This window comes from Pelodiscus sinensis, chromosome 3, assembly GCF_052426305.1.
Source record: "Pelodiscus sinensis isolate ZL-2025 chromosome 3, ASM5242630v1, whole genome shotgun sequence".
Taxonomy (NCBI): Eukaryota; Metazoa; Chordata; order Testudines; family Trionychidae; genus Pelodiscus; species Pelodiscus sinensis.
Genome location: NC_143054.1, coordinates 16,612,645 through 16,639,369, shown reverse-complemented (window position 1 = coordinate 16,639,369; position 26,725 = coordinate 16,612,645). Strand labels below are relative to the sequence as shown.

General features: G+C 44.5%; 1 protein-coding gene across 1 annotated transcript in view; it reads left to right on the top strand.

Annotated features, from left to right (window-relative positions):
• The first annotated feature begins 977 nt into the window (after nucleotides 1-977).
• Nucleotides 978-26,725, top strand: part of MFSD2B (MFSD2 lysolipid transporter B, sphingolipid) — a 63,573-nt gene continuing 37,825 nt past the window's right edge. The window contains exons 1-4 of the mRNA XM_075923414.2: nucleotides 978-1,108; nucleotides 16,683-16,808; nucleotides 18,207-18,331; nucleotides 24,419-24,542. Of these exons, the coding sequence (XP_075779529.1) occupies nucleotides 983-1,108; nucleotides 16,683-16,808; nucleotides 18,207-18,331; nucleotides 24,419-24,542 (501 nt within the window). The 5' untranslated portion in view covers nucleotides 978-982. The remainder of the gene's footprint in view (nucleotides 1,109-16,682; nucleotides 16,809-18,206; nucleotides 18,332-24,418; nucleotides 24,543-26,725) is intronic.

Below are 26,725 nucleotides of genomic sequence, written 5' to 3'. Positions count from 1 at the left end.
AGGGGGATGTAGGGTTACCATATTTGAACTTTCAAAAAAGAGGGCACACCTGAGAGAGAGTGGTGAGGAGTCCTGCAGCACCTTATAGAATAACTGAAGTGTAGGAGCATAAGCTTTCGTGGGCAAAGACCCACTTTCGTCATGCATCTGACGAAGTGGGTCTTTGCCCACGAAAGCTTATGCTCCTACACTTCAGTTATTCTATAAGGTGCCGCAGGACTCCTCACCACTTTTGCAGAGTCAGACTAACACGGCTACCCCTCTGATACACGCTCTCTCAGGTATCAGTATCTACCAACTCACATCATATTAATGTGAGGAGGGGCAGGCAGTCCCCAGAGCTGGCATGCACAGAGAACTGGCACAAAAGCTGGCTCCCTGTGCATATCGGCTCCCACCTGGGCCCCTCATCCTCGATGCTGCTGCCTCTCTATCAGAGGCGGCCGCATGGGTGTTGAGGGGTGGGGGCAGGTGGATCTGGTGTTCATGGGACATTGGCTTTTAAGCCAGCTCCTCCCCAGGCACCAGCTCCCACCCCCCTTGCTGCCTCTGTATCAGAGGCAGCAAGGTGGGGGGGGGGATGGGTGTAGTCGAGAGGATTAAGTGATAAGCCTAGGCTTCTTGGTTAAAAGTGTAGTTGCCTTCTCCCTGACACATCCCTAGCAGGGAGATGGGGGAAGGTTAAAGCCTCTGGGACTGAAATTGGAGCCTTGTACATATTCCCTGCAGGTTGGGGGGGGGGAGCAGGGGTCGCTACCCTGCTTCCCAGTGCCCCAGACCCTGCCCGTCCCATGCTGAAACCACCCCTAGCAACACGCAGAGAGCGGGAGGGCCGGGTCGTGACCAGCCCCGTCCCTGCAGCGGGGGACTGTCTGCCCGCTGTGCGCTGCCCCGAGCTTCCCCCGGCCCCGCCCCTCGGCGGGCAGGTGCTGAAAAGCCCCGCGGCGCACGGCTGGGCAGGGGGGGCGGCGGGTGCGTGGGGATGGCGGGGGCTGGAGGGGACACCCCGCAGCGGGCGAGCGGGCCGGGGAACGCAGCGCCGAGCCAGGCCACCTTCCTCCCGGAGAAGCCGCGGCAGGAGCAGCCGCTCAGGCGGCCCGCGGGAGAGGTGAGCGGCGGGGTCTGCCCGTCGGGTCCCCCAGCATGGCCCCTCGGGGCTGCAGGGCTCGGCCCGCTGTGGCTTGGGCACCCGAGCTTTCGCCCTACTCACCAGTGCGGCAGGCTAGTTAACCAGTGCCCTAGAAAGAATGCACGAGCTCTGGCTAGCCCCGTGCAGTTCCCGGGCTGGCTCTGGTGGGTTGAGTGGGCTCCAGTGATCTCCCTCCTTGTTGGACTCCCTGGGCAATGCGAAGGAAGCTCAGACCCTCAAGGCACAGTGACTTTTTTGCCCCCGGGTAATTTCTTTTTTAACTTTTCTTACATGCCTGCCCCTCCAAACAATACATTTCTTGTGTAGCAGCTTCTGAGGCTGCACCTCTTAGGTGGAATCAGAAATACGGGGTGCTTCTTTTATTGAAAAGGTTGCCACCAGACAGAAAGCAGAATTGGAGTGGTTTTTATGTCAGAGGTGTTTTATCCATTGGGACTTGAGCAAACACTATTTCCATATGCATGTCTTCTTAGCCTGGATCATATTTCCCCAGATGCTGGGTATTTTCAGTGTTGTAGTAGTGTTGGTCTCAGGATAAGAGAGAAGCAAGGTGCATGAGGTAATATCTTTTATTGCACCAACTTCTTTTGGTGAAAAGACAAGGTTTTGAGCTACACAGAGCTCTTCTTCAGATATTTTCAAAGGGTTTCCACCACATAAATTGTTCACCCCTTATCTCTTAATGTTGTGCTATTCTCAGGATATCTCCATGCCCAGTATGGCTCACTGCTTGGTTATAGTTATGAGGAAAATGGAGTAAATCTTAATCCATCTTTTTTGTGATGATGTTTCCCTTGAGACAGCAAAGCTAGAGTCACAGACTGAAGGATGGAATTTTGGGGGGACCCATTTTCTGTGTTTGTAGAATATAATTGGAGCAGTGTGTGTTGAGTGATCTAACAGTATTCAAGGCAGTTATTTGTTCTCTTCTTCCTAGAATACAGTTTTCCAGGGAGGCAGGAGCTATAAAAGAAGATGAATATTTGTGTTTAAATTGCTTTGTGTGTGCACTTGTCTATATAGATATGAGTATTTAAAAATGGGACTATTGTTCCATTACCAATGTGAGAAATTAAGCACACAAAGTAGAAAATGCAGTTAAAGCTGAAATATCAACTTTGCTACACAGAAAGTAGTAGCGTAAAAATGTCATCTTCAATATTTATCCAGCAATATGTTATACACTGGCATCTGATAGGTAGCATCATATACAGCTTTGTAATACTAATATGCCATATCTAAATAGAAAAAAACACGAACTTTTAAAAAGTAAAAAGGTAAAAATGGAACAAACCATCCCTTTAATTTTTACAAATTAATCTGCAGAGCTAAATTCATGTTGAGAGATACAATTAAGAAGAAGCACTATACAGAATTGGGAAAGGTTCTCATGTGTTGGGTCAGATAAAACTTGGCTTAAACTATCTGAAAGTCTCAGCTGTAATTAGCCCTTCCCAGTCATCTTAAACCACTATTGTTTTGTTCTGGATCTGTTTGATAAAGAAGAGCTTGTGACAAATTGAGTGTACAGCCACAGTCCATCAAGCTACTAAAATATCTTCTTCCAATTGTACAGGATTGCTTTGCTAGTTGTTGTCTATAACTATGAATGCTAATTACTAATATTCTATTCAGTTTCACTTCATATTAGTGAAGGAAGTAAAATTCCCAAGAAAATGAGATATATGTATTCAGTTATGAGATTAAAGTCGCTATTATTATATGTGGGAGAGATTTTCAAAGTTACCTGAATTTAAAAAAAATACTTTGACTCACCATTCTATATCAGAAGTGGAAGCACTCATTTGCTTGTGCTAAAACTTATTACTTTAACTTAAATTCATAGATCACATGGCTAGAAAAGATCATTTTGATAATTTAGTCTATGAACACAGGCCATAGAACTTGCCTAAGATATGTCCTAGAATGTATCTTTTAGGAAAAACATCCAATCTTCATATGGATGTTATCAATTCTGGAGAATCCACCATGACCTTTGGTAAATTATTTCAATAGTTCGTTATTCTCATTGTTAAAAGTTACTCGTTTCCTGTGTCAGTTTTCCTGGTTCAATTTAGATAGGTGTGATTATTTCTGAAGCAGAGCAAAGGGAGAGAAAGAGTGGAATCTTGTAATTTATCCTTTTATTTAAAAGACATTAAAAAAGCCAGCTTTCTGTATGTCCTGTAAAGACCTACACACGTTAAGCCTTTTTCCTGGAAAGTGACTAATACGCATCTTGTGCTTTGTAAAAACAGTGCCTTGCGTCTGGCCAGAGGGGGTCACCAGAAAATGGCGCTGCAAGTGGCAAACCTTTGTCGCTTTTCAGGGAGGCCGGGGAAGCCTCGCGCAGCTACCAGCCACCAGCCCACCCTACGGGAAATTGTGTTATTGCGAGGACGGGGTCGTGTTGTTTGAAAAATGTTCTCTAACAAAAAATCATGCTATCGCGAAAACGTATTAAGTGGGCATGTGTTAAGTGAGGAATTACTGTACACGTTTTTTCATAAACACAAACTGTCTTTATTTAACAAAACTGGGTGGGGGGGGGAATGAAACTCTGGTGAGACTGGGGAAAGAAGGCAGGAGAGGGGAGGAGAGAGAGGAGGAGAGGGGAGGGAGAAACCTGGGAGGAGGGAGCTGGAAGGGGGAAGCAAGGGGAAGCTCAGGGCTCAGGGGTGAGGGTCTCGCCAGACCAACTTGATTTCCATGCAAACCTACCTGCTCCTGGGTTCGCATCTGGCCTTTGGTGGCCAGGCTGGCAGCTATCCTGCCATAGATGGCTGCGTTCCCCCATCTAGTGCGTAGATCAGGGACATTGGGGGCATCCCCCCAAACCTGAATAAGGTCTATTATATCAGCCCTGGACCAGGAAGGCATCTGCCTTCTCCGGCCCCTGGCAGGCTCCTGGGAGCTGGCAGACTGCTCCTGGGGAGTGGTGGAGGGCTGGCTGCCAGTGGCTTGCTGGCTCATGTTTTGGGGCCACTGGGTCAGCGGCAGTGACTGCTGGCTCTGGGCTGGCAGGCATTGTGGCCAGAGTTTACCCCTTTAAGGGCTCCATGGAGGGGGGGAGGGAGAGGAGTATTCTTGGTTGAGGCCAGAGTGGCCAGAAGGGCACGCTGGGAAGGGCTGGAGGCCCCCTATTTCAAAGTAAGTTTCTACACAGCTCTTATTTCGAAATAGCTATTTCGAATTTTGTGTTATTCCTCGAATGAGGTTTACCAAATTCAAAATAAGTGCTCAGCTATTTTGAGTTTATTTCAAAATAGCGGTTTGGCTGTGTAGACACTAGGAAAATTATTTTGAAATAAGGGCTGTTATTTCGAAATAACTTTGCTGTGTAGACATACCCAGAAATATTTAGAGGTGTCAGCCAAGATCTGGAACCCACTGTGGAAGGCATTTGTACAAATCCATTGTAAGAAACAGTCTCTGCCTCTGTGAAATAAGAACATAGATGGGAGAAAGGAAGTGCTACTGGTCCCATTTTAGAGATTGGAGAACTGAGAATCAATGACTATGTACTTTATCCATGGCCAGTGAGGAAGTCTGGCAGAACCTTACCACAAGTATCATACTGTGTCCCATTATGAATCATAGAATCATAGAGATGGAAGAGATCTCAGGAGGTTATCAAGTCCAGCCCCCTTGCCCAAGGCAGGACCAATCCCAACTAAATCAACCCAGCCAGGGCTTTGTCAAGCTGAGACTTAAACACCTCTAGGGATGGAGATTCCACCACCTCCCTAGGTAACCCATTCCAGTGCTTCATCACCCTCCTAGTGAAAAAGTTTTTTCCTAATATCCAACCTTGACCTCCCCCACTGTAACTTGAGACCATTGCTCCTTGTTCTGCCATCCGTCACTACTGTGAACAGCCTTTCTCTAGCCTCTTAGGAACCTCCCTTCAGGAAGTTGAAGGCTGCTATCAAATCCCCCTTCACTCTTTTCTTCTGCAGACTAAACAAACCCAAATCCCTCTGTCTCTCCTCATAGGTTATGTGCTCCAGCCCTCCTAATCATGTTGGTCACCCTCAACTGGACACAGTATTCCAAATGTGGCCTCATCAGAGCCGAATAAAGGGGAATAATCATTTCTCTGGATCTTCTGGCAATGCTCCTCCTAATGCACTCTAATATGCCATTAACCTTCTTGGCTACAAGCAGGGGCGGATATAGGGCATGGCGAGCGGGGCGGCCGCCCCGGGCCCCGCGCTTCAAGAAGCCCCACATATGCTGTGGCGCCACCGCGCATGCACCGTGGCAAAGGGGGGCCCCGCTGCCCTGGGCCCCGCGAAATGGTCATCTGCCCCTGGCTACAAGGGCACACTGTTGACTCATATCCAGCTTCTCATCCACTGTAATCCCCAAGTCCTTTTCTGCTGAACTGCTACTTAGCCATTCAATCCCCTGTAACAGTGCTTGGGATTCTTCCATCAAGGTATATCACATCCACTGACTTTCCCATATCCACAGAGCCAGTTACCTCATCATAGAAGCTAATCAGATTGGTCAGGCACAATTTGCCCTTCCTGAATCCATGTTGACTATTCCTGATCACTTTCCCCTCTTCCAAGTGCTTCAAAATGGATTCCTTTAGGATCCCCTCTATGATATTTCCAGGGAATGAAGTAAAGCTGACCGGTCAGTAGTTCCCTAGATTGTGCTTGTTCCCTTTTTTAAAGATGGGCACTACATTTACCTTTTTCCAATCATCCGGGATCTCTCTCGATCTCCACAAGTTTTCAAAGATAATGGCCAAAGGCTCTATAATGACATTTGCCAACTCCCCCAGTACCCTCGGATGCTTTAAATCCGGGCCCATGGATTTGTGTATGTTTAGCTTTTCAAAATAGTTCTTAACTTGTTCTTTCCCCACCAAGGGCTGTCCACTTCCTTCCCATACTGCGTTGCCTAGTGCATTTGTCTGGGAGCTGACCTTGTCTGTGAAGACAGAGGCAAAGAAAGCATTGAGTACTTCAGCTTTTCCCACATCATCTGTCACTAGGTTACCTCCCTCATCCAGTAAGGGCCCCACACCCTCTCTGATCACCCTCTTAACAGGGGCGGCCTGTGACTGTAGGCCGACTCGGCCTTCACCTAGGGCGCCGCCTTCAATGGCTCCCGATGATGATGTCACCCCATTGACGGCCCATTGACGACCGTGCAGGTGGGGGGCGCCAATCGCGCATTCTGCTGGGGCGCCAGCCGCCGCAGCCCGCCTCAGGCCGCTCCTGCCTCTTATTGCTAACATGCCTCTAGAAACCTTGTTACCCTTCACATCCCTTGCCAGCTGCAATTCCAATTGCGCTTTCGCCTTCCTGATAACTCCCCTGCATTCTCGAGCAATGTAGTTATACTCCTCCGTAGTCATCCATCCAAGTTTCCACTTCTTGTAAGCTTCCTTTTTGTGTTTAAGCTCACCCTGGATGTCCCCAGTAAGCCAATCTGGTCGCCTACCATATTTGCTTTTCTTGCTGCGCATCGGGATGGTTTCTTCCTGTGCCTTAATAAGGCTTCTTTAAAATACTGCCAGTTCTCCTGGACTCCTTTCCCCTTCATGTAAGTATCCCAGGGGATCCTGCCCATCAGTTCTCTGAGGGAGTCAAAGTCTGCTCTTCTGAAGTCCAGGGTGTGTATTTTGCTACTCTCCTTTCTTCCTTTGGTCAGGATCCTGAAATCTACCATCTCATGATCACTGCTTCCCAGGTTGTCACCCACCTCTACTTTCCCTACTAGTTCCTCCCTGTTTGTGAGCAGCAGGTCAAGGTGCGCATGGCCCCTGGTTGGTTCCTTCAGCACTTGTACCAAGAAGTTATCCCCAAGGTTCTCCAAAAACTTCCCGGATTGTCTGTTTACTACTGTATTGGTCTCCCAACAGATGTCAGGGTGATTAAAATCACCCATGAGAACCAGGGCCTGTGATCTGGACACTTCTCTCAGTTGTCCAAAGAAAGTGTCATCTACCTCATCCACCTGATCCGGCGGTCTATAGCAGACACCAACCACAACATCACCCCTGTAGCTTCCACCTATAAATGTAACCCATAGACTCTCAACAGTCTTTTCTCCCTCTAAGTACTGGAGCTCCGAGCAATCATACTGCTCTCTTACATACAGCGAAACTCCTCCTCCTTTTCTCCCCCGCCTGTTCTTCCTGAACAGTTTATACCCTTCCATGACAGTGCTCCAGTCATGAGAGTCATCCCACCAAATCTCCGTTATTCCAATCAAATCATAGTTCTTTGACTGGGCCAGGGCTTCTAATTCTTCTTGTTTGTTTCCCAGGCTTCTCACATTGGTGTACAAACACCTTAGATAACCAGTTGATCGCCCTGCCTTCTCCATCTGAATTGGGTCCTCCTTTGTTGCTCGTTCTTCCTTGTGAGTCTTCCCAGTGTCCGGCTTCCTCACTTACCTCAGGGCTTTGGTCACTGTCTCCCAAATGCTTTTGGCTGTTTAGTTTGGGCTTATAGTTTAAAACCTTTGCAATATTTAAGCATGTAGTAATGCACAACTGTACTTTCAAGTGTCAGGGGCCAATGAAATATCTAGTGAAAATTAAATATATGGGTGAGATTTACACACAGTATGAAACTTTCAAAAGTGTTCATCTCTTCAGGCTGTTGAGAACTCCATTTTTCCCCTTGACATACAACACTTGTAAAACAAAAAGTCTCCTGTGGGGAAGTAATATCCTTGCCATGCAGATGGAAAAAGTAAGGCACACAGTGCATTAGAGCAATGGTTAGAATTTACTTTAACTGCTAGATTCACTGCCTCCAACACCATAGTCTCCCTCCTATGGCTATGGGAAGCAACATAGTCTAATGCAGGTGTTCTCATAACTAATTTTTGGTAGTCTATAAAAGTGTGGCCACCAGCTCTTTCTGGTGCCCTTTCTGACAATTTTTCAGAAAATTAATTTTAGGAAAAACCAATAAATATGCACCTATACATTCCCAAATAATTGTAAATTTATTTATGTAGGGGGTTTGTTTTTGCAGACTCAGAAATAAAAACAATGTACAGTTGTCTCTATCCTTCACTGGACCTGAAAAGAAACACAAATAAGGTGCTTTGAATGTTCTTGACTTGTTGCTTCTTTTCCTTTTTTTTCAAAGACTTGCTAGCTACTGAGTGTGCTGTGAAAAGTGATATTAGTAAACGTACAAATATAATTTTTCACTGCAGATGTTGTCAGCCTGGCAAGCCTGGGGACAAATTAACCCCTGAATGGGGAGGTGGGTACAGAGACAGGGAGGACCAGTGGCAATGGGAGGGATAAGTGAGCTTGGAGCAAGAGCCCAACACCGCACAGCCAGGGAATGGAGCCTGAAGGCCCACGCCAGAGGACTATGACTGTGGGATGGAGTCCAAAGTCCCGTAGCATGAGCTCCCTGAAGCTCAATCCGACCATACCCAAGATTCTGGAAAGGTGGAGAACTCACTGGCTGCCAGATCCTCCAGTTTGTGGGTCTCCAGAGTTGTGCAGGGCCCAACCACAGCTGGTGGCCAGTGGGGAGAGGCTACGATGTTGTTCCTTTCCACTTTCCACCCCCCAGACACTGCTCAGAAGGCTGAGCTTGTTAGAAAATAAGCACATGTATTGGAAAACCTGGTTCTAATCTCTGCTGAGTCTTTGGCAAGTCATTTAACTTCTTTGTCTCTGTTTCCTCATCTGTCATGTGGCTTTTTACTTGCAGGGATAGATGATAATTGCTTGAGCAATGCTTTAAACATGCAAAGTGAGTGATATAGTGAGTGATATTGTCCTGCATATAATCAATTTCCAGCAGCTCATTTTATTCAAGCAATGGCATTCATAGCTATAAATGAATTAGTCACAGGTGAAGGCCTCCATTATCTGCTGCTGAAACAAAAATGTTAACTTTGCTTGAAGGTTATCTGTAAGTATATTACCCAAGCAGCCTAACAGTATCTAGAAGGTGGGCAGAATTTCAGTGAGAGTTCCTAATAAAAAAATGTAAACGTATCGAGATCCTTAACTTTCTAGCCAGGAGCTGACTGGATAAGTAAATGTTGCTCACAGTCAGTAAGTATACATTTTATTTATTTATTATTAATTATGTCATAATTTGATATAACTATTCTAATTTCAAGTTCTTAAATATTAAATATCACTTTTGGTAGATTGGAACTGCTGTATAATAATTCCAACTACATTATGTCACCTAATCAGGGAGATGATCTTACTGTACAGTTATATTGAATTGTTAGACTTTCCTGAATTCTATGGGTCTAGTTAAATGGGCGCTATTGGAAAAATATGTAGGAAAGCAACATAATGAATCCTAACAAACAGCCTCTCAATGCTTTGTGGGAAATTACAGGATGATGATAGGATGCTTCCTGGCTCCAGTCTAGATTAACAAAACTGTTTTGCCAGTGCTGGGAGCGGACAGATCAGAGGCCATAAACAGTAAAAAGCGACAGTCTCTAGGCAGCAGGTGATCAAAAAAAAAAAAAAAGCGTTTAACGCAGGTGTAAGGAACTTTTCTTGGGTCAGGGGCCACTGACTAGGGTTGCCAGGTGTCCAATTTTGAACCGGACAGTCCAGTATTTGAGCTTTCTGTTTGGGAAACAAACTGAGAAAATATAAATGAGAACATATAAATGTTCAGTATTTTCTAAATAAGATGTAATGTAGATTGGATGTAATGTCAGGTGTGTCCGGTATTTTTGTTGAAACCATTTGGCAGCCCTACCACTGACAGAAAAATCAGTCAGGGGCTGCACAAGTGAGAAACCCCTCGCTGATATGTCCCTCTGAAAAGGAGAAAGTCACTCCCTACATTCTCCTTGCACACTAGCAAGGGCCCCAGTCTAGTAGATTTTATGTGCTCCAGCCTTGAGTGGGGCAGCAGGGGGGCTGAAGCACCAGTGTGTGCTCCCCAAGCCTGGGGGCTGGATCCATTTCTCGGGCCACAGGTTCCTCTCTCTTGTTTTCTTGGAGCAGAGGGAAGGGAAGTATCAGAGGGGTAGCCGTGTTAGTCTGAATCTGCAAAAGCGACGAGGAGTCCTGTGGCACCTTATAGACTAACTGAAGTGTAGGAGCATAAGCTTTCGTGGGCAAAGACCCACTTCGTCAGATGCATGCATCTGACGAAGTGGGTCTTTGCCCACGAAAGCTTATGCTCCTACACTTCAGTTAGTCTATAAGGTGCCACAGGACTCCTCGTCACTTTTGAGGGAAGGGAACTATTTCAATTAAGAAAACAGATTTTACCACCCAGGGACTAGGTCTACACTTCAGGCTTCTTGCGCAAGAACCTTCCACAAAAAGTTCTTGCACAAGAGAGCGTCCACACTACGAAAGCGCATCGCAAAAACGATGTGCTTTTGCGCAAGAGAGCAGCTACCGTGCATGGACGCTCTTGCGCAAGAAATCTCTGATTGCCATTAACAGAATGGCCATCAGAGCACCTGTGCTTTTTCCGATAGGCTGTTTTTGTGCAAGAAACCCGTTTGCTGTGCACACACACCTTTCTGTTCAAGAGCTCTTGCACAAAAAGGCTTATTCCTCGTAGAAAGAAGAATAATTTTTGTGCAAAAAGCCCTCTCTTCTTACAATGTACTGTAAATTTTCTTGTGCAAAAACACGAGTATAGTGTGGACGCTCCACGAGTTTTTGTGCAAAAATGGCTATTTTTGTGCAAAAACTCTGCAGTACAGGCAGTCCCCGGGTTACGTACAAGATAGGGACTGTAGGTTTGTTCTTAAGTTGAATCTGTATGTAAGTCGGAACTGGCGTCCAGATTCAGCCGCTGCTGAAACTGACCGCCAGTTCTGACTTACATACAGATTCAACTTAAGAACCCCAAGCTTCCCCAAGTCAGCTGCTGCTGAAACTGATCAGCGGCTGATTCCAGGAAGCCTGGGGCAGAGCAACTCTGCCTCGGGCTTCCTGTAGTCAGCGCTGGTCAGTTTCAGCAGCGGCTGACTTGGGGACGCCTGGGGCAGAGCAGCTGGGGTGCTGCTGGGTTGCTCCAGTAGCACCGCTCCTCGGCACTACTGGACCAACCCAGCAGCACCCCAGCTGCTCTGCCCCAGGCGTCCTGATTCAGCCACTGCTGAAACTGACCAGCAGCGGCTGAATCAGGACCTGGGGCAGAGCAGCTGGGGTGCTGCCGGGTTGGTCCAGTAGTGCCCAGAGCGGCGCTGCAGGACCAATCGGCAGCGCCCCAGCTGCTCTGCTCCAGGGTCCAAAACAAAAGCCTGGTCTGCTGGGGGGGGGGCACACTAGCCGCGCCCCCCCCCCCCAGCAGACCAGGGACACGGGGAGCAGAGCCACAGCGGCAGCGGGGTGCCGCGCCTCTGAGGCTTTGCTCTGGCAAAGTCTCAGAGGCACGGGACCCCCCCGCGGCTGCGGCTTCAGTCCCGGTGCCTGTGGTCTGCTGGGGACGGTCCCCAGCAGACCACAGGCACCGCGACTGAAGCGGCAGCAGCGGCGGTTCCCCGCGCTTCTGAGGCTTTGCTCTGGCAAAGCCTCAGAAGCGCGGAAACCCGCCAAGTGCCCCTGGTCTGCTGGAGACGGTCTCCAGCAGACCAGGGGCACCGGAGCAGCTTACGAACGGGGCTTTCTCGCCCCGGAGCTTGCAGGTAGCAATCCGCTACCTCGACCTCTGGGGCGAGAGAGCCCCATTCGTAAGTGCGGATCCAACATAAGTCGGGGACTGCCTGTATATATGTAGCCCCAGAAGCTAATGATCTCTGTGTTGGGAAAGGTGGGGGAAAGAAAGAGAGGTAGTAACTTTAGACCTAACAGGAGCTGCACATGGGAGATGGGTAAAGATCTGGTAAAATAGACATGCCTATAATTAGTTTATTGTTTCATAGTCTTTTCTCATAATTACAGTAAAACTCCATTGGTCCGGCATCCAATGCTCCGGCACTCCTGATGGTCCGGCACCATCAGGAACCCAGAAGTGCTTTGGCTGCCGGACAATTGGAGCTGCTCTGCGCCTGGCTTCCCCGATTTAAATGACTTGGGGATGCCTGGGGAAGAGCAGCTGGGGTGCTGCCAGGTTGGTCCAGTAGCGCGGCTCCTCGGTGCTGCGGGACCAACCCGGCAGCACCCCAGCTGCTCTGTCCCAGGCGTCCCCAAGAGCAGCTGGGGTGCTGCTGTGTTGGTCCCGTAGCGCTGCCCCTCGGCACTGTGGGACCAACCCTACAGCACCCCCGCTTCTCTGTCCCCGGTGTCCCCAAGAGCAGCTGGGGTGCTGCCAGGTTGGTCTCGCAGCACCGAAGGGCAGCGCTACCGGACCAACCTGACAGCACCCCAGCTGCTCTGCCCCAGGTGTCCCGGATTCAGCCGCTGCTGAAACTGACCAGCAGCAGCTGAATCGGGGACGCCTGGGGCAGAGCCGGACTATCGGAAGGGGGGGCTCTGAGGGCTCTGGGGTGGCATCCTCCTCACCCCACCCCAGACCCCTCATAGCCCCCCTTCCAATAGTCCGGCATATCTGATAATCCGGCACCCCCTGGGTCCTAAAGGTGACGGATTATCGGAAGTTTACTGTACCTTGGTTCTTTTAAATAAGACTTTGGTTTAAGAAGGCTTTCTGCTGTTGTTGCTCCTGGAGGGAGGAGAACTGCATGTACGGAACATACCTCAGGCCTCCTGAAGTAATCACATTTAGCACTGGGGGACTGTATCTCAAGGCATGGTCGGAGAGTGAAAGCATCATGTGATTCTACTCCAAGAGAGGAGCTTGAACCCAAGATGTGAGAGGAGCATATCCTCAAAGGGTACATCTAGACAGCAGAGCTATTTTGTGATACTGGAGTATCCCGAAATAGCTATTCCGTGTCTTTTACACGCACCTGTTATTTCAAAATAGATTGTGAAATAACAGGTGCGGCTATTCCGACATCCCTGTAGTCTTCGTTCTGCAAGGGTTGAGGGATATCTCAAAATAGCGTGTTATTTTGAAATACATTTGAAATAAGCTATGCAGCTTGCATAGCACAAATTTCATAGCTTATTCCGAGACAAGAGTGCTGTGTAGACGCACCCAAAGAGTCTTAGGGGGGTCAGAGAGGTGGTTAGACCAATAAGTGTTATTTGTACATGGAGATCTTGCTCTTTGTTTCTCAGTGATGCCTATATAAGTAAAGAACGTTCATACAACTAATACACTTGTTTACACCTGTTCATACAGAATAGTTGAAAGAAGCAAGACCAGATATTGAAAGATTCTGTTCATTACTTCTGTATCAGTACTGTATCATCTAATAGTAAAAATAACCTGATAAATTAAAAAATGCTTTCTGAAATAGGCAATACATGTCAGAATGATACTGCCTCATCATTTTATTATCGTAAACTAACTGCAGTGGAAGAATGAGAGTATGTGAATTCAATTCAGATATTTGGCCACAAAAAAGGCAGACCTAGGATTAGCATTGCTACTGGTAGGAGCTTGAAAAGCATCAGCAGTTTTTTTTGTTAAGAGTTTGACTTGATCAGTATTCCCAGAAATAGTTTTAGTCAAGGTCTTAGTGTGTGGCTACCATATGACTGGCACTCTGTATTGAGATTAGTGTGTGAGTATTTCTCAACTGTGTTTTCAGCCAACACTAATACACCTATATCAGACTTTCATGAAATATTTTCCAGGAATGTGGCATGTTCCCTCTATGAAAACAGGTTTTCTTCCATTAAAATCTCTGTTAGACTCCTAACATTTGGTCTCTGAATTATAATTATTCAGAATTGGGTACAATAACACATTCTTTTTCTTGATATTTTTTCTGCCAGTTACTTTCAGTCTACTGGAGGTTTTTTATGCTTAGCACTTTCATCCATTCATCTCAAGGTGCTTCAACAAAGATGGACAAGTATCTTCACATTAAATTTTCAAAAGTACCTAAGTTATTTAGGAGCATAACCTCTACTAAAAAGGCAATGGGATTTAGGGTCTGAAGTCATTTAGACGCTTTTAAAAATGTCACCTATTTTGTTTACTTTTTCCAAATGATGGTGTAATTAAGGCATAGAGAAGTTAAGTGACCGATCCAAGGTCACACTAGAATTCTGTGCAGAGTGAGGAATTGGACCCAAGCAGTGCTCACAATATGGGGAAAAAAGTATGAGGGGCCCTGAATGTCAAACAGCTTTATTTAATTTAAATAATATTGAGAAGCAAGGGGATCACAAGACAGACATGAGATATCCCTTACAAGAAATAAGGGGACCCACAGCCTAGCAACCCTCCTGTAATTAAAAAACTGGACCCAGAACTTCCGAGTTTCTGGGCAGTGCCTTACCTGAAAGACCATTCTCCTCTCTGAATATTGTCTAAGTAGAATAGTATGAATATTTATTGATTTTTGCAATTTGAAAACGATAGATACATACATAAGCAAAAAAGGTTTTAGATAATTACTTAATATTTTGCCATCTGAATAATTCATTTCCAGGCATAAGTAACATCAACCCTCGCCTTCTATTCTGGACAAGTCATCCAAGACCCAGCAGCCACCCAACACATAGTGTCAATACACTAGGAAGTCTGCCTGATTGCTTCTTATCATTAGAGCACATAAGAATGGTCATACTGCGTCAGACCAAAGGTCCATCTAGCTTAGTCTCCTGTCTCCTCATAGTGACCAATGCCAGGTGCCACAGAGGGAATGAACAGAACAGGTAATCATCAAGTAATCCCTCCCCTGTCACCCATTCTCATCTTCTGACAAACAGAGGCTAGGGACACCATTCCTACCCAATCTGGCTAATAGCTATTGATGGACCAATCCTCTGTGAATCTATCTAGTTCTTTTTTTAATCCTGTTAAAGTCCTGGTCTTCATAACATTCTCTGGCAAGGAGTTCCACAGGTTGGGTGTGCATTGTGTGAAGAAATACTTCCTTTTGTTTGTTTTAAACCTGTCATATATTAATTTTATTTGGTGACCCCTAGTTCTTGTGTTATTGAAATGGGTAAATAACTTTTTCTTATTTACTTTCTCCACACAAGTAATGATTTTATACACCTCTATCACATCCTCCCTTAGTCTTATCTCTTCTAAGATGAAAAGTGCCAGTTTTATTAATTTCTCCTCATACGGCAGCCATTCCAAACCCCTGATCTATTTTGTTGGCCTTTTCTGAGCTTTTTTCAATGCAGTATTCAAGATGAGGCATACTATGCATTTATATAGAGGCAATAAGATATTTTATGTCTTATTATTTATTCCTTTTTAATGATTCCTAACTTTCTGTTTGCTTTTTTGACTGCTGCAGCACATTGAGTGGATGCTTTCTGGAACTATTCAGAATCACTTCATGAGCTCTCTTTTGAGTTGTAATAGCTAATTTAGTCCCCATCATTTTGTATATATAGTTTAAATTGTTTCCCGATGTGCATTACTTTGCATTTATCAACATTAAAATTCATCTGACATTTTGTTGTCCAGTCTCCTAGTTTTGTGAGATCCTTTTGAAGCTCTTCACAGTCTGCTTTGGTCTTAACTATCTTGAGCAGTTTAGTATCATCTGCAAATTTTGCTACATCACTGTTTACCCTTTTCTCCAGATCATTTATGAATATATTGAATAGGATCAATCCCAGTTCAGACCCCTGCAGGACACCACTAGTTACGTCTCTCCATTCTGAAAACTTACCATTTACTCCTACTCTTTGTTTCCTGTCTTTTAACCAGTTATCAATCCATGACAACTTACTTTATCTACTTACTTTACAAAAAAAAAAAAAAAAGTGGAAAAAATTCCGTTGAGGAAAAAAAAGGGGAGTGGGGGAGACCAAAGTTGTTGAGCAAATTAAAAAAAAAAAAGGACTCCAAGACTTATTAAGCAATAAATAAATACATAAATAAATAATAAAACAGTATAGCCCCTTTTAGAGTGGGTGCAGAGTTAGAAAAGGGATAGGAACAGGGGAGAGGTTGAGCACTAAGACCCAGGGAAGGCATTGCTTCCCCTTGGTCTTTAGGCTTTTTGCCGGCGGCCATTTTCTGTTTTTGTTCAAGCCAGAACTTAGCTTCCCTGCGGAACCAGGTAAGTATGAGGTCCGGAGGGTGCGGGGTGTCAAAGCCCGGGGGGAGGCCAGGCACTAGGGTTGCCAAGTGTCCAGTATTTTCACTTCCTGGCCAGGAAAAAAATCAGAAAATACCAGACACTTTTTTTAACGGACAGGGGACAAAAATACCGGACTGTCTTGATCAATACCGGACACCTGGCAACCCTAACCTTAAAGACTAACAAAACATGTTGGTAGATGACTGGAAGTGAGTTGTACCTACGAAAGCTCATGGTACCATCTACATGTTTTGTTAGTCTTTAAGGTACTGCTAGACTATTCATTGTTTTTTGTTTATTTGAGTAGCTTGATTATCTGATGGGCTGGGCATTGCAGCGGGGTCTGTGAATGATAAACAACAGGACACTTTAATAAGTGCCTAACTATGAGTTTAATCATAAACTCTGAAACTTTTACCCTTAATGTTTTGCATTTGCTCTTAACTTGTTGGTTCTTGTTCTGTTTCAGCTCACACAGGAAGATAAACTCTCAGTTTGCAGCAAATTATGCTACGCAATAGGAGGTGCTCCAAACCAAGTTGCAACGAGTGCCACTGCTTTCTTCCTACAAATCTACCTGTTAGATATAGCCCATGTAAGTCATGCACAAAGTGTTTTTTGAGTAAAGTTTGGTTAAATTATGATGTCATAACCTACTTAATTTCCTTGTATCTAATATTAAGATAATTCAATGAATATGCCTTTTAATATATTTTTTGGGTTTTTAAATTATTCAGCTCATTGGAGGCAAGGGAAACTTCCCTAGAAGTAAACGTATTTTCTGTTATTAAAGTCTCATTCTGACATTAACGGGACAGAATTGTTTTTAATATAGTGCTTTCAACAATGTTAGGCACTATGGGTGTGTCTAGACTACAGAGTTTTGTCGACAAAAGTGGACTTTTGTCGACAAAACTATACCTGCGTCCACACTACCACTGAGTTCTGTCGACATAACGTCGACAGAACTCAGCAGTTTTGTCGACGCTGGTAAACCTCATTTTACGAGGCATAACGCCTTCTGTCGACAGAGTTTCTGTCGACAGAAGGTGTTATTGCATGTAAACTGTCCTTTGCGTCTACACTACCATGTCGACAAAGCAGCTTGCTTTGTTGACAGAACTCAATGTAGTCTAGACGCTCTTTGTCGACAGAAGTTTTGTCGACAGTATCTGTCGACAAAACCTCTGTCGACAGAAGCCTGTAGTCTAGACGTACCCTATAAGTGCTTACTCTCTCTCTCTCTCTTCACCCCTTCCCTCCCTTCCCCCAAAGAATTGACTATTGTAGGTCATCCCTGTATGTCTTTAAAATAGGGAAACAAGGTTGTTTTGAGTTTGTGAAGCTTCTTTTCATCCAGACTTGGCCTGTAGCATGTTAAGTTCCATGTCATCCAGATTAATCTCAATGAGATTTAATTGCAAAAAAAAGCTTCATACAGAAATGTACAGAAAATACACCATAAGCATTCAGATGAAATGGTACTAGTTTGGACTATTAACTCTAGTTGTCTCAATTCAGTTTTTTGTAGAAGTAAGCCCATCATGCCAAAACCACTTTCACAATTAGCACCAGTTGACACTTTTATAGGTGATCTCAGTAAAGATAGTAAGGACTGAATGGGCATGGAAAATAATCTATAAGCTTGTCTAAAGGGTAGACCTTTAGATACGGGATCTCATGGGGGAAGATTACTATACCTCTACTTCTGCAGCATTAAATTCACTTATGATCTTTTTCTCCTTGCCTTTTCCCCATCTTACGCATTCTCTCTTATACAGTGTCTGTATCTCTGTGTCTAGTTTGTTGTCTTCCAAGACACACTGATGGTAGTGGGGCAATTTATTCAAGGCTTTCAATAGTAGTCAACGTGTGTTGTAAGTGAGCTATCACTACACTTTACATAAAACACTGAGCTTGTTTCTGGAAAGTTGCTTCATGTGATTTCAGTAAATGATGGCCCTTGTTCAGTGCATTGTCTCTATACTTTCAGATCACTCCGTTTCATGCCTCTTTGGTGCTGTTCATTGGCAAAGTCTGGGGCGCAGTTACTGATCCTGTTGCTGGCTTTTTTATTAGCAAAAGTAAATGGACAAAAATTGGCCGGCTTATGCCTTGGTAAGCAGAAAAATATTTTGTTCTGTTACTTATTTTTTCTCTTTTCCCCTTTCCCTTAATGTCTTCATTGAATTAAACCTTTTATTTCTTCTTGCTTTTACCTTTCTGAAATGAGACTGATTTTAGTATGGAGAGAATGAATATGTAAGAACTTCACTCTTGTCTACTTCCTGTGTGTCCATAACATTTCAACAAAGGGGTTTCTGGAAGCTCCTGGAGAAACTGCTGAATTATTTAGAGATGGGCTGAAACTGGAATCCCAAATTCAAAGCCTGGTTGAATTTGGGTGGGAAGTGGATCTTTTGATTCTGAGTAGGATTCAGCATCAAAAGGGGCTTATTTTCCACTCTAGTTCAGATACATACAAACTGTTGGAAGGTGAGCCATTTGCCAGATACTTGTTTGAGCCTTCACTTTGGCACTGCACCCATCTGAATGGGTTCCTTGCATGCAGGGTTGGCTGGAACTCCCCATCTCTAAGGTCTATGGACTCAAGGGCACGTTTCATGCCGCCTTGCTGAGCTGCCTGCATTGTCCTTAGAGTTCAGTTCCATTCTCATCATGAGCAGTGCAGGATCTTCTGTCAGCACACATCCCAGCTTGACACAAGCCAGTCCCACCAGCCTTCTCCCTGCACCTCACAGTACTCTTTCCTTATAGTGTCAGTATCAATGCCCTTAATGAACACATGTAATTGGAGGGTGAAAATTGTGATGATTTTTAACAAGGAACTGACTGCTGGAAGAATTTGGAGCTGCTAGCATTGTCGTAGTCCACAGAACTTCATTCCCCTTATTAACATTGCCCCCTCAAGCAGCTACAAGCGGGGTAACTGTATCTCTAGCATGCTCCAGGGCTCTGGTCCTTCTTGCATTACTCTCCTCTGGCACACACTAAGGGTACGTCTGCACAGCAGTGTTATTTTGGAATAATGGAAGTTATTCTGAAATAAAGAGTGTATCTACACTACTAGCCTTTATTTCGAAATAATGTCAAGCTGGAGGACTGCTTACTCTGACTCATGGTAATCCTTATTTCACGAGGAGTAAGGGAAGTTGAAGGAAGAGTGCTCTTCCTTGGACTTCCTGCTGTGTAGACAGTGCCTAAAGCCGAGTTAAGCTATTTTGACGTAAGCTACGTAATTGACGTAACTGAAGTTGTGTAGCTTAATTCAACTTTAGCCCTGCTGAGTAGACATACCCTAAAACCCTTAGGATGCGTCTACACAGCAGGGCTTAACTCAAAATAAGCTACGCAAACTGAGCTACATCAATTGCGGTAGCTTATTTAAAAAAAGCTTATTTTGAAATTGGGAGCGTCTACATAGCACTTATTTCGAAGAAAAGCACTCTTCCTCCAACTTCCCTTACTCCTCGTACAATCAGGGTTACAAGAGTTGGAGTACGAAGTCCTCCAGCTTGATAGTGTTTCAACATTATTTCGAAATAACGTTGCTGTGTAGACACTTAGACAGCTCTTGGTCTATTTTGACCTTCATTAAGTCTATTAGTACAGTAATAACGAAAAGCAAGTATGGCATACAGTTTTCATGTGCAGAAGTTTCAGGGGGTAGCTGAGTTACTCTGTACAGGAAAAAACAACAAATGGTCTCGTAGCACTTTATAGACTAATAAAACATGTAGATGGTATCATGAGCTTTCGTGGGCACAGCCCACTTCTTCAAATGACCTGAGTTTTGAGTTTAGGATGTGCAGACCCAAAATAAATAGGAGAGGAGGAGAGTGGGGAGGGGAAAAAAAGGAGGGGGAGACAGGGAGCAGAGGGTATGGACAATCAAAGAGAAAAACAGGATGGCAGAGCTGGGAATCAATAAGCACCTGAAGATTAGGTAGTTAACACGAAGCAGATAAGAATCAAAGTCAATAGATAGTACGCTTCCTAACACAGGAATCTACACAAAGAGCTGTTTGCACCTTCATTGAATGTTAAGTTGATAGTGTCCCAACCATCCCTCATCAATGCAATGGTTGAGTCCATTAGCATGAAAATTTAATTTGCGGATGAATTGTAATTCCAGCGCCTCTCTGTGTATTTTGCTAATAGTATAAGGAAGAGGGAAGTATTCTCTGGTGTTCAATAGAAATATAAATGTTATCAGTTGGAGAAGGATGGTGGAAAGTGAGGAGGGTAAATTTGAAAAGGATGATGAATGTTAGAGGACCCAAACTCTCCCATAATGTGTTATGGATTTTTGTTCCGTTTAAAAACTTAGAGACTGGATGTCCTATTGGCTATAGTCTTTTGCTTTTGTTGTTCGTTTCAGAATCTTAGATTCAAAGGAGCAACTGGCAGAGTTAGGATTAGAGCTGTGGAAATTCTGTAACTGATTTTTTTTCCAGTTTGCTGGCCAATCAGAAAATAAATAAATAAAAAAATCCAAGTTGACTGAAACAAAAATGTTTAAGTTTTGAGTGAACTAAAAATATGTGTTTTAAGTTGAACAAAATATTTAGTTTGGAAGAATAAAATAAAATTGAAGTAAAATTTCAAATAAGTCATTTTGAATTGAAAATCAAAACACCATATTCATTCATGAGCACTTAATTCACTGTGTGAACAAATTAAGCTAGAAGAAAATCATGATGAGGTAGCGTGCATTTTATAACCCATTAGTATTAGCTGTTTTCAGAATCATTTCTCAGTTCAGTTTTTCTCTGTAAATGCTGTCTGTTCAGGGCAAAAAATAATGTTAAAATGACTTGCAGCCTAGCATCACATAGATAGACTTATCAGCCCCTTGCATTAAACTTGCAGTGTACAACTTGCATTTACAATTCTGTTATCTAATCAGGACGTTAAAATACACTTGTCAAATGGCCATTATTTTTCTGGAGGATTTTTTTTTTAAACATTGCATTACCACGGGAAAGTTTTTAACCTTATAATATACAGCAGTGCCCATTTATACCAATTGGTATTGTATTTCTAATTTGCTCAAAACATCTTTTCCTAGGGTTTGATTTGATATATATTTGTAGAGTAAAATTATTACAGCCATTTATGTTTTTAGAGAGAAACAAGGAATTATGAAAATTTCACTCCCATCTGTATTTAATAAAAGAGGAATAGATTTAAAAAAAAAGTTAAGGTTTTATTTAATACATTATCAAGCTATTAAAGTGTTTTCAGTCTCCTTTCTATGTAGTGAGATGTTTCGAAGGAATGAGCAGGTGCTGGATAAAGGATACTACAAGGTAACACAAAATGATAAATAGTATTTTCCTTGGAGAGGGAACAACAAATAGTCTTCTTATTCAGCAAGGTGCCTAACTTTAAGCATGAATATTTAATTTAATGGGGAAGGAAAGGTGAAGACAAGGAAAGGGAAAACAAGAAAGTTCTTTTTGAGATGCTGCACAAAAGTTTGCAGTAAAAACCATTTTGAGTCCAATACAATGGTCGCTGTAGCTGAACAAAATCTGAAAATGCTCCCATTTTGAGGAGGAAGGGTGAGTTTCCCCAACCTAATTGCCTAGAATGTTTCAATGACATTTTCCTTTACTGCTTCAAGAGCTGACCCAGTAGGAGTGGGCAGAACTGTAACCTAGATATCAGGAAAAGCAGAGAGAACTAGAACCTGGCTACTTTTCTTGCTATTGTACACATTCAGTTCCTAGTGTTGCCTTTCATCCCATATAGAGCAATGTGGAAGAGCCATTGTTCTGCTGAACTATTTACCCACATTGTTCTTTTTCAGTACACTATTGCAAAATAACCAGCTGACCCTAATGTCAATAAGAGGAAAGAGTGAGAACAGGCCTGCGGTGAAGGGATTAATCTGTTTTTCCTTTTGTTTGAATTTTTATTGTAGCGTTGGTCATCTAATTACATTGTTTAATGCTGGTTTCCAGGCATGCTGGAGAAGGCTGCTGCAGGTCATGTTGTGGGGGAACTGAATTGCATCTGATGCAATCAAAGTTGAAAACAGTGTGGTATTTGTCTGATAGTCTTTTATTAACTTATCAGAGGGGTAGCCGTGTTAGTCTGAATCTGCAAAAGCGACGAGGAGTCCTGTGGCACCTTATAGACTAACTGAAGTGTAGGAGCATAAGCTTTCGTGGGCAAAGACCCACTTCGTCAGATGCAGGTCATCTGCATCTGACGAAGTGGGTCTTTGCCCACGAAAGCTTATGCTCCTACACTTCAGTTAGTCTATAAGGTGCCACAGGACTCCTCGTCGCTTTTATTAACTTGGCATATTTGCTGCTTAGTGGCTATACCCTGAATTTAAGTTTCCATGATGTTACTTTTAAAACTGTCCTTACTCATGAAGGAACTGATCTGCTTCTATTAGAATTGGTGGGAGTTTCCCCACTGGTTGCAGGCTTGGTCCTATAACAGTAGTCTACAGGAGTGGACAAACATAGGTCCAAGACAGTTCTATAATGTGATGCCTGGCTGACCCTCACCTTTTATACTGTCTTCAAACAAGTGAAAAAGACTTAAAAAACAACTAATGGTCCTGCACCACCTTAGAGACTAACTAAAAAAGGAGATGGTATCCTGAGCTTTCGTGGGCACAACTCACTTCTTCAGATGAATGGAGCAGTGGGTCCGGACGTGCAAATAAATAGCAGAAAAAGAGGGGATGGGGAGGGAAAGAGAAGGGGGTGGGAAATTTTGTCAGAGTGTCTGTGCTAAGTGAGGCTAATAGAATGGGCTGCATTTTCCCAATACTTAGCTTTTGATGTCATTAGGGTGTTGAATGTAGTGACCCATCCAGTTCAGGTCTTTGTTCAGACCTTGATTAAAGGTGTCAAATTTGCAAATGAAGGCAAGTTCCGCAGCTTCTCCCTCCTCCTGGTTTTTGAAATTGCTTTGTAATAGTATAGTCACTTTTAGATCCATTGATGACTCCGTAAGTGAAAAAGACTCTATCATGCTGAAACCTCATGTCAGTAGTGAAAAGGCTAAACTGAGGGGGGAGTTGGAGGTGCCCGCTGAGGATGTTAAAAGGCAGGTAATTGGGTAATTGTGTAGTCAATACAATTTGTATTGACTACACAATTAGTCGAGTAGGGAGGGTGCTCAGAAGGACCTACCCCTGCTGTGGCTTTGCCGTTAAAATGTAGTAATAGTTGGGTGTGCAGGCAGCCTGGTTACTACTATATTTAAACTGCAGAGCCGCAGCAGGGGTAGCTCTTGGACCTGTGCAAGCTGGGACTGAGCTGAACTTGCTCAGTCCCAGCTCATGTCAGGTCCAGCAGCCTCTGTCTGTGTGGGGTCTGGGACCCTGTGGGGAACTGGGACCCCCTACAGACAGGGGCTGCTTCTCCGTTCCTGTCTGTGGGGGGTCCCAACTCCCTGCTGGGACTCCCTGCGGACAGGGGCTGCTGCCAGAGCAGCCTCCCCTGGCCTCTCACACTGATGCCTCTGACAGCGCGGGGAGAAGGGTAAGTGGCATTGCAGAGACGGTGCTGGGGAAGCCAGCTTTTAAGCTGGCTCCTCCCATCACCAGCTCCTGCTTCCTGCTGCCTCTGATATAAAGGCAGCAAGGGCAGGGGAATGCGAGTAGTTGATTCAACTACCCGATAAGCCTAGGCTAATTGACTAATCAACTGCTTTTTTACATACCTAGTACTCATAAGGGGGGGACAGGGACCATTGATAATAAAGGCGCTTTTATGGCAGTTGGTGAAGCATATTATGATGTCACCATGTGGCTTGATTCTAAGTGATTCATTTCTGTAAAGGTATGTGTGGTAGGACTTAATATTGGCCTTGTGGTTGTATCATGGTAGGAGATGCAATGTTTTATTTCTGTTAATTGTAAATAAATCATTAATTTTAACTCACCTGTGCTCTTTTCCTTTAATTAACTTACTATTTAACTCTGGTGCATTTTGGCGGAGTATTATTTAATTTTGTGTTAAATTATGCAGATTATGCATTAATGCATTGAATAATATTGCATGTAAACAATCAAATATTGCATTTAAGGCATTCTGAAAGACTGCACACAATTAAGTTATTCTTGAGTATCAACTGTGAAAATTAATTACCTTTTTTGTCAGCCCATCAAGATGCTTTTTAATACAGGTGACATGAACATGTTCTTCATTTTAGGCTTGTGGGGTGTACGCCCTTCACGATCGTGTCCTATTTCTTCATGTGGTACTTGCCTCCTTTTGTGGCAGGAAGAGTTGTGTGGTACCTGACTTTCTATTGTCTGTTCCAAGCATTGACCACAGTAAGTCGATCTCAATTTAGCTTTCTGGCTTTGCTTTATGTGCCTTCTGATTTAGTGGGTTTGGGGTTTTTTGCACCCATTTTGCACATTGAGTTTCAGTGAGACTTGGAGTAGTAAGTGGGGGAGCTACTTTTGAAAATGGGATTTTAATAACTGAGTGTCACTTATTGTTTTTGAAATTTTTACTTAAGGTGGAAGGCAATGGAAAATCGGGCCCTCAATTGTGAAATAGTTCCTAATGACAGTCGTTCCATCCTGGATATCCCTGGATGGAAAGGCTTGGCTTCTCCATATTGATTTTAACATAAGGACCGTGGGCCAAATATGGACTGCCAGATGCTTTTGAACAGACACCTAAAATTGTTTTATTTAGTGGTTATTATCATTATCATCAGGGCTTAAATCCAGATTGCGCTGTCAAAGGTAGAGCTCCACTAAATATTTTCAAACCCCTGGGAGTTTTCATAGGGTCTGTCTACACATCAAAGTTATTTTGAAATAACAGCTGTCTACACAAGCCAACCGCTATTTTGAAATTAAATCGAAATAGCGGAGGGCTTAGTTCAAAATTGCTAAACCTCATTCCAAGAGGAATAACACCAATTTCGAAATAAGTGCTGTGTAGACACTTATTTCAAAATAGGGGGCCTCCAGCCCTTCCCAGGGTGCCCTAGTGGCCACTCTGGCCTCAACCAAGAACACTCCTCTCTCTCCGTTCCTCTCCCCTGGAGCCCTTAAAGAGGTGGACTCTGGCCACAGTGCCTGTGCCAGCTCCAAGCCTGCTGGCCCAGAGCCAGCAGTCACTGCCCCTAACCCAGTGGCCCCAAAACATGAGCCAGCAAGCCACTGGCAGCCAGCCCTCCACCACTCCCCAGGAACAGTCTGCCAGCTCCCAGGAGCCTGCCAGGGGCTGGAGAAGGCGGGTGCCTTCCTGGTCCAGGGCTGAGATCATAGACCTTATTCAGGTTTGGGGGGATGCCCCTAATATCCATGATCTACGCACTAGATGGGGGAACACGGCCGTCTATGGCAGGATAGCTGGCAGCCTGGCCACCAAAGGTCACATGTGAACCCAGCAGCAGGTTCACATGAAAATCAAGTTGGTCTGGCAAGACCCTAAGCCCTGAGATTTCCCTCCCCCTTCTTCACCTTTCTTCCCCCTTCCAGCTCCCTCCTCCCAGGTTTCCCCCTCCCACTCCCAACCTCTCTCCTCCCCTCTCCTGCCTCCTTTCCCCAGTCTCACCAGAGTTTCAACCCCTTCCCTCCCCGGTTTTGTTAAATATGAGAGTTTGTATTCATGAAAATACATGTATTTTATTTGACATCAGGAAGGGGGGTTAGGGAGGGGTAAGTGGAATGAAGTGAGGGAGGAATGAGGCACAAGCCCCCAGTGGGGCAGACCAGGGAGGCTCTTAGTGCTCCTCAGGGTGGAAGCTCTCACGCAGGGCTTCCTGGATACTGAGAGCCCCCGATGGACCTCCCGGATGGCAGCCTGCCAGGCTCACAGCAACGCGTCCATGAGATGCACCAGAGTGCCCAGGGGCAGCTCTGGCTCCATGTTGTAGAGTGCTGTGGTGTCCTGAGTGAGGGCAACCAGAGCACACAGAGACAAAATGCTTTGCTGTCCCTCATCAAGGTAGGCAAACACCTGAAAACCGGCTGTCCGGCGGGGGGGGGAGTGGCGTCCCTTTTAAGCACATGCATCAGATAGCCTCAGGCAGCAGCCACACAAAGTAACTCCTGACCTGATGCCCTGCTGGACCTGGTTCCGGACGGCCTTAAATGTGATTCAGTGTCCACTCAGTGTGGTTGTGCTATTTCGAAATAGCCAAATGCTGTTTTGAAATGCATTTTATGCGTAGATGCATTATTTCGAAATATCTTATTTCGAAGTAACTATTTTGAAATTAGATATTTTGAAATAACGCTATAGTGTAGATGTACCCATAGTGTATTGGGGCAGACATAAAGGGTTCCAAGAAATACTTTATGGCTGTGTCTACACTGGGCCACTTATTCCGGAAAATCAGCCGCTTTTCCGGAATAAGCTGCGAGCTGTCTACACTGGCCCTTGAATTTCCGGAAAAGCAACGATGCTCTACTGTACAAAATCAGCCGCTATTCGGGAAAAACTATTCTGCTCCCGCTCGGGCATAAGTCCTTATTCCAGAATGCTGTTCTGG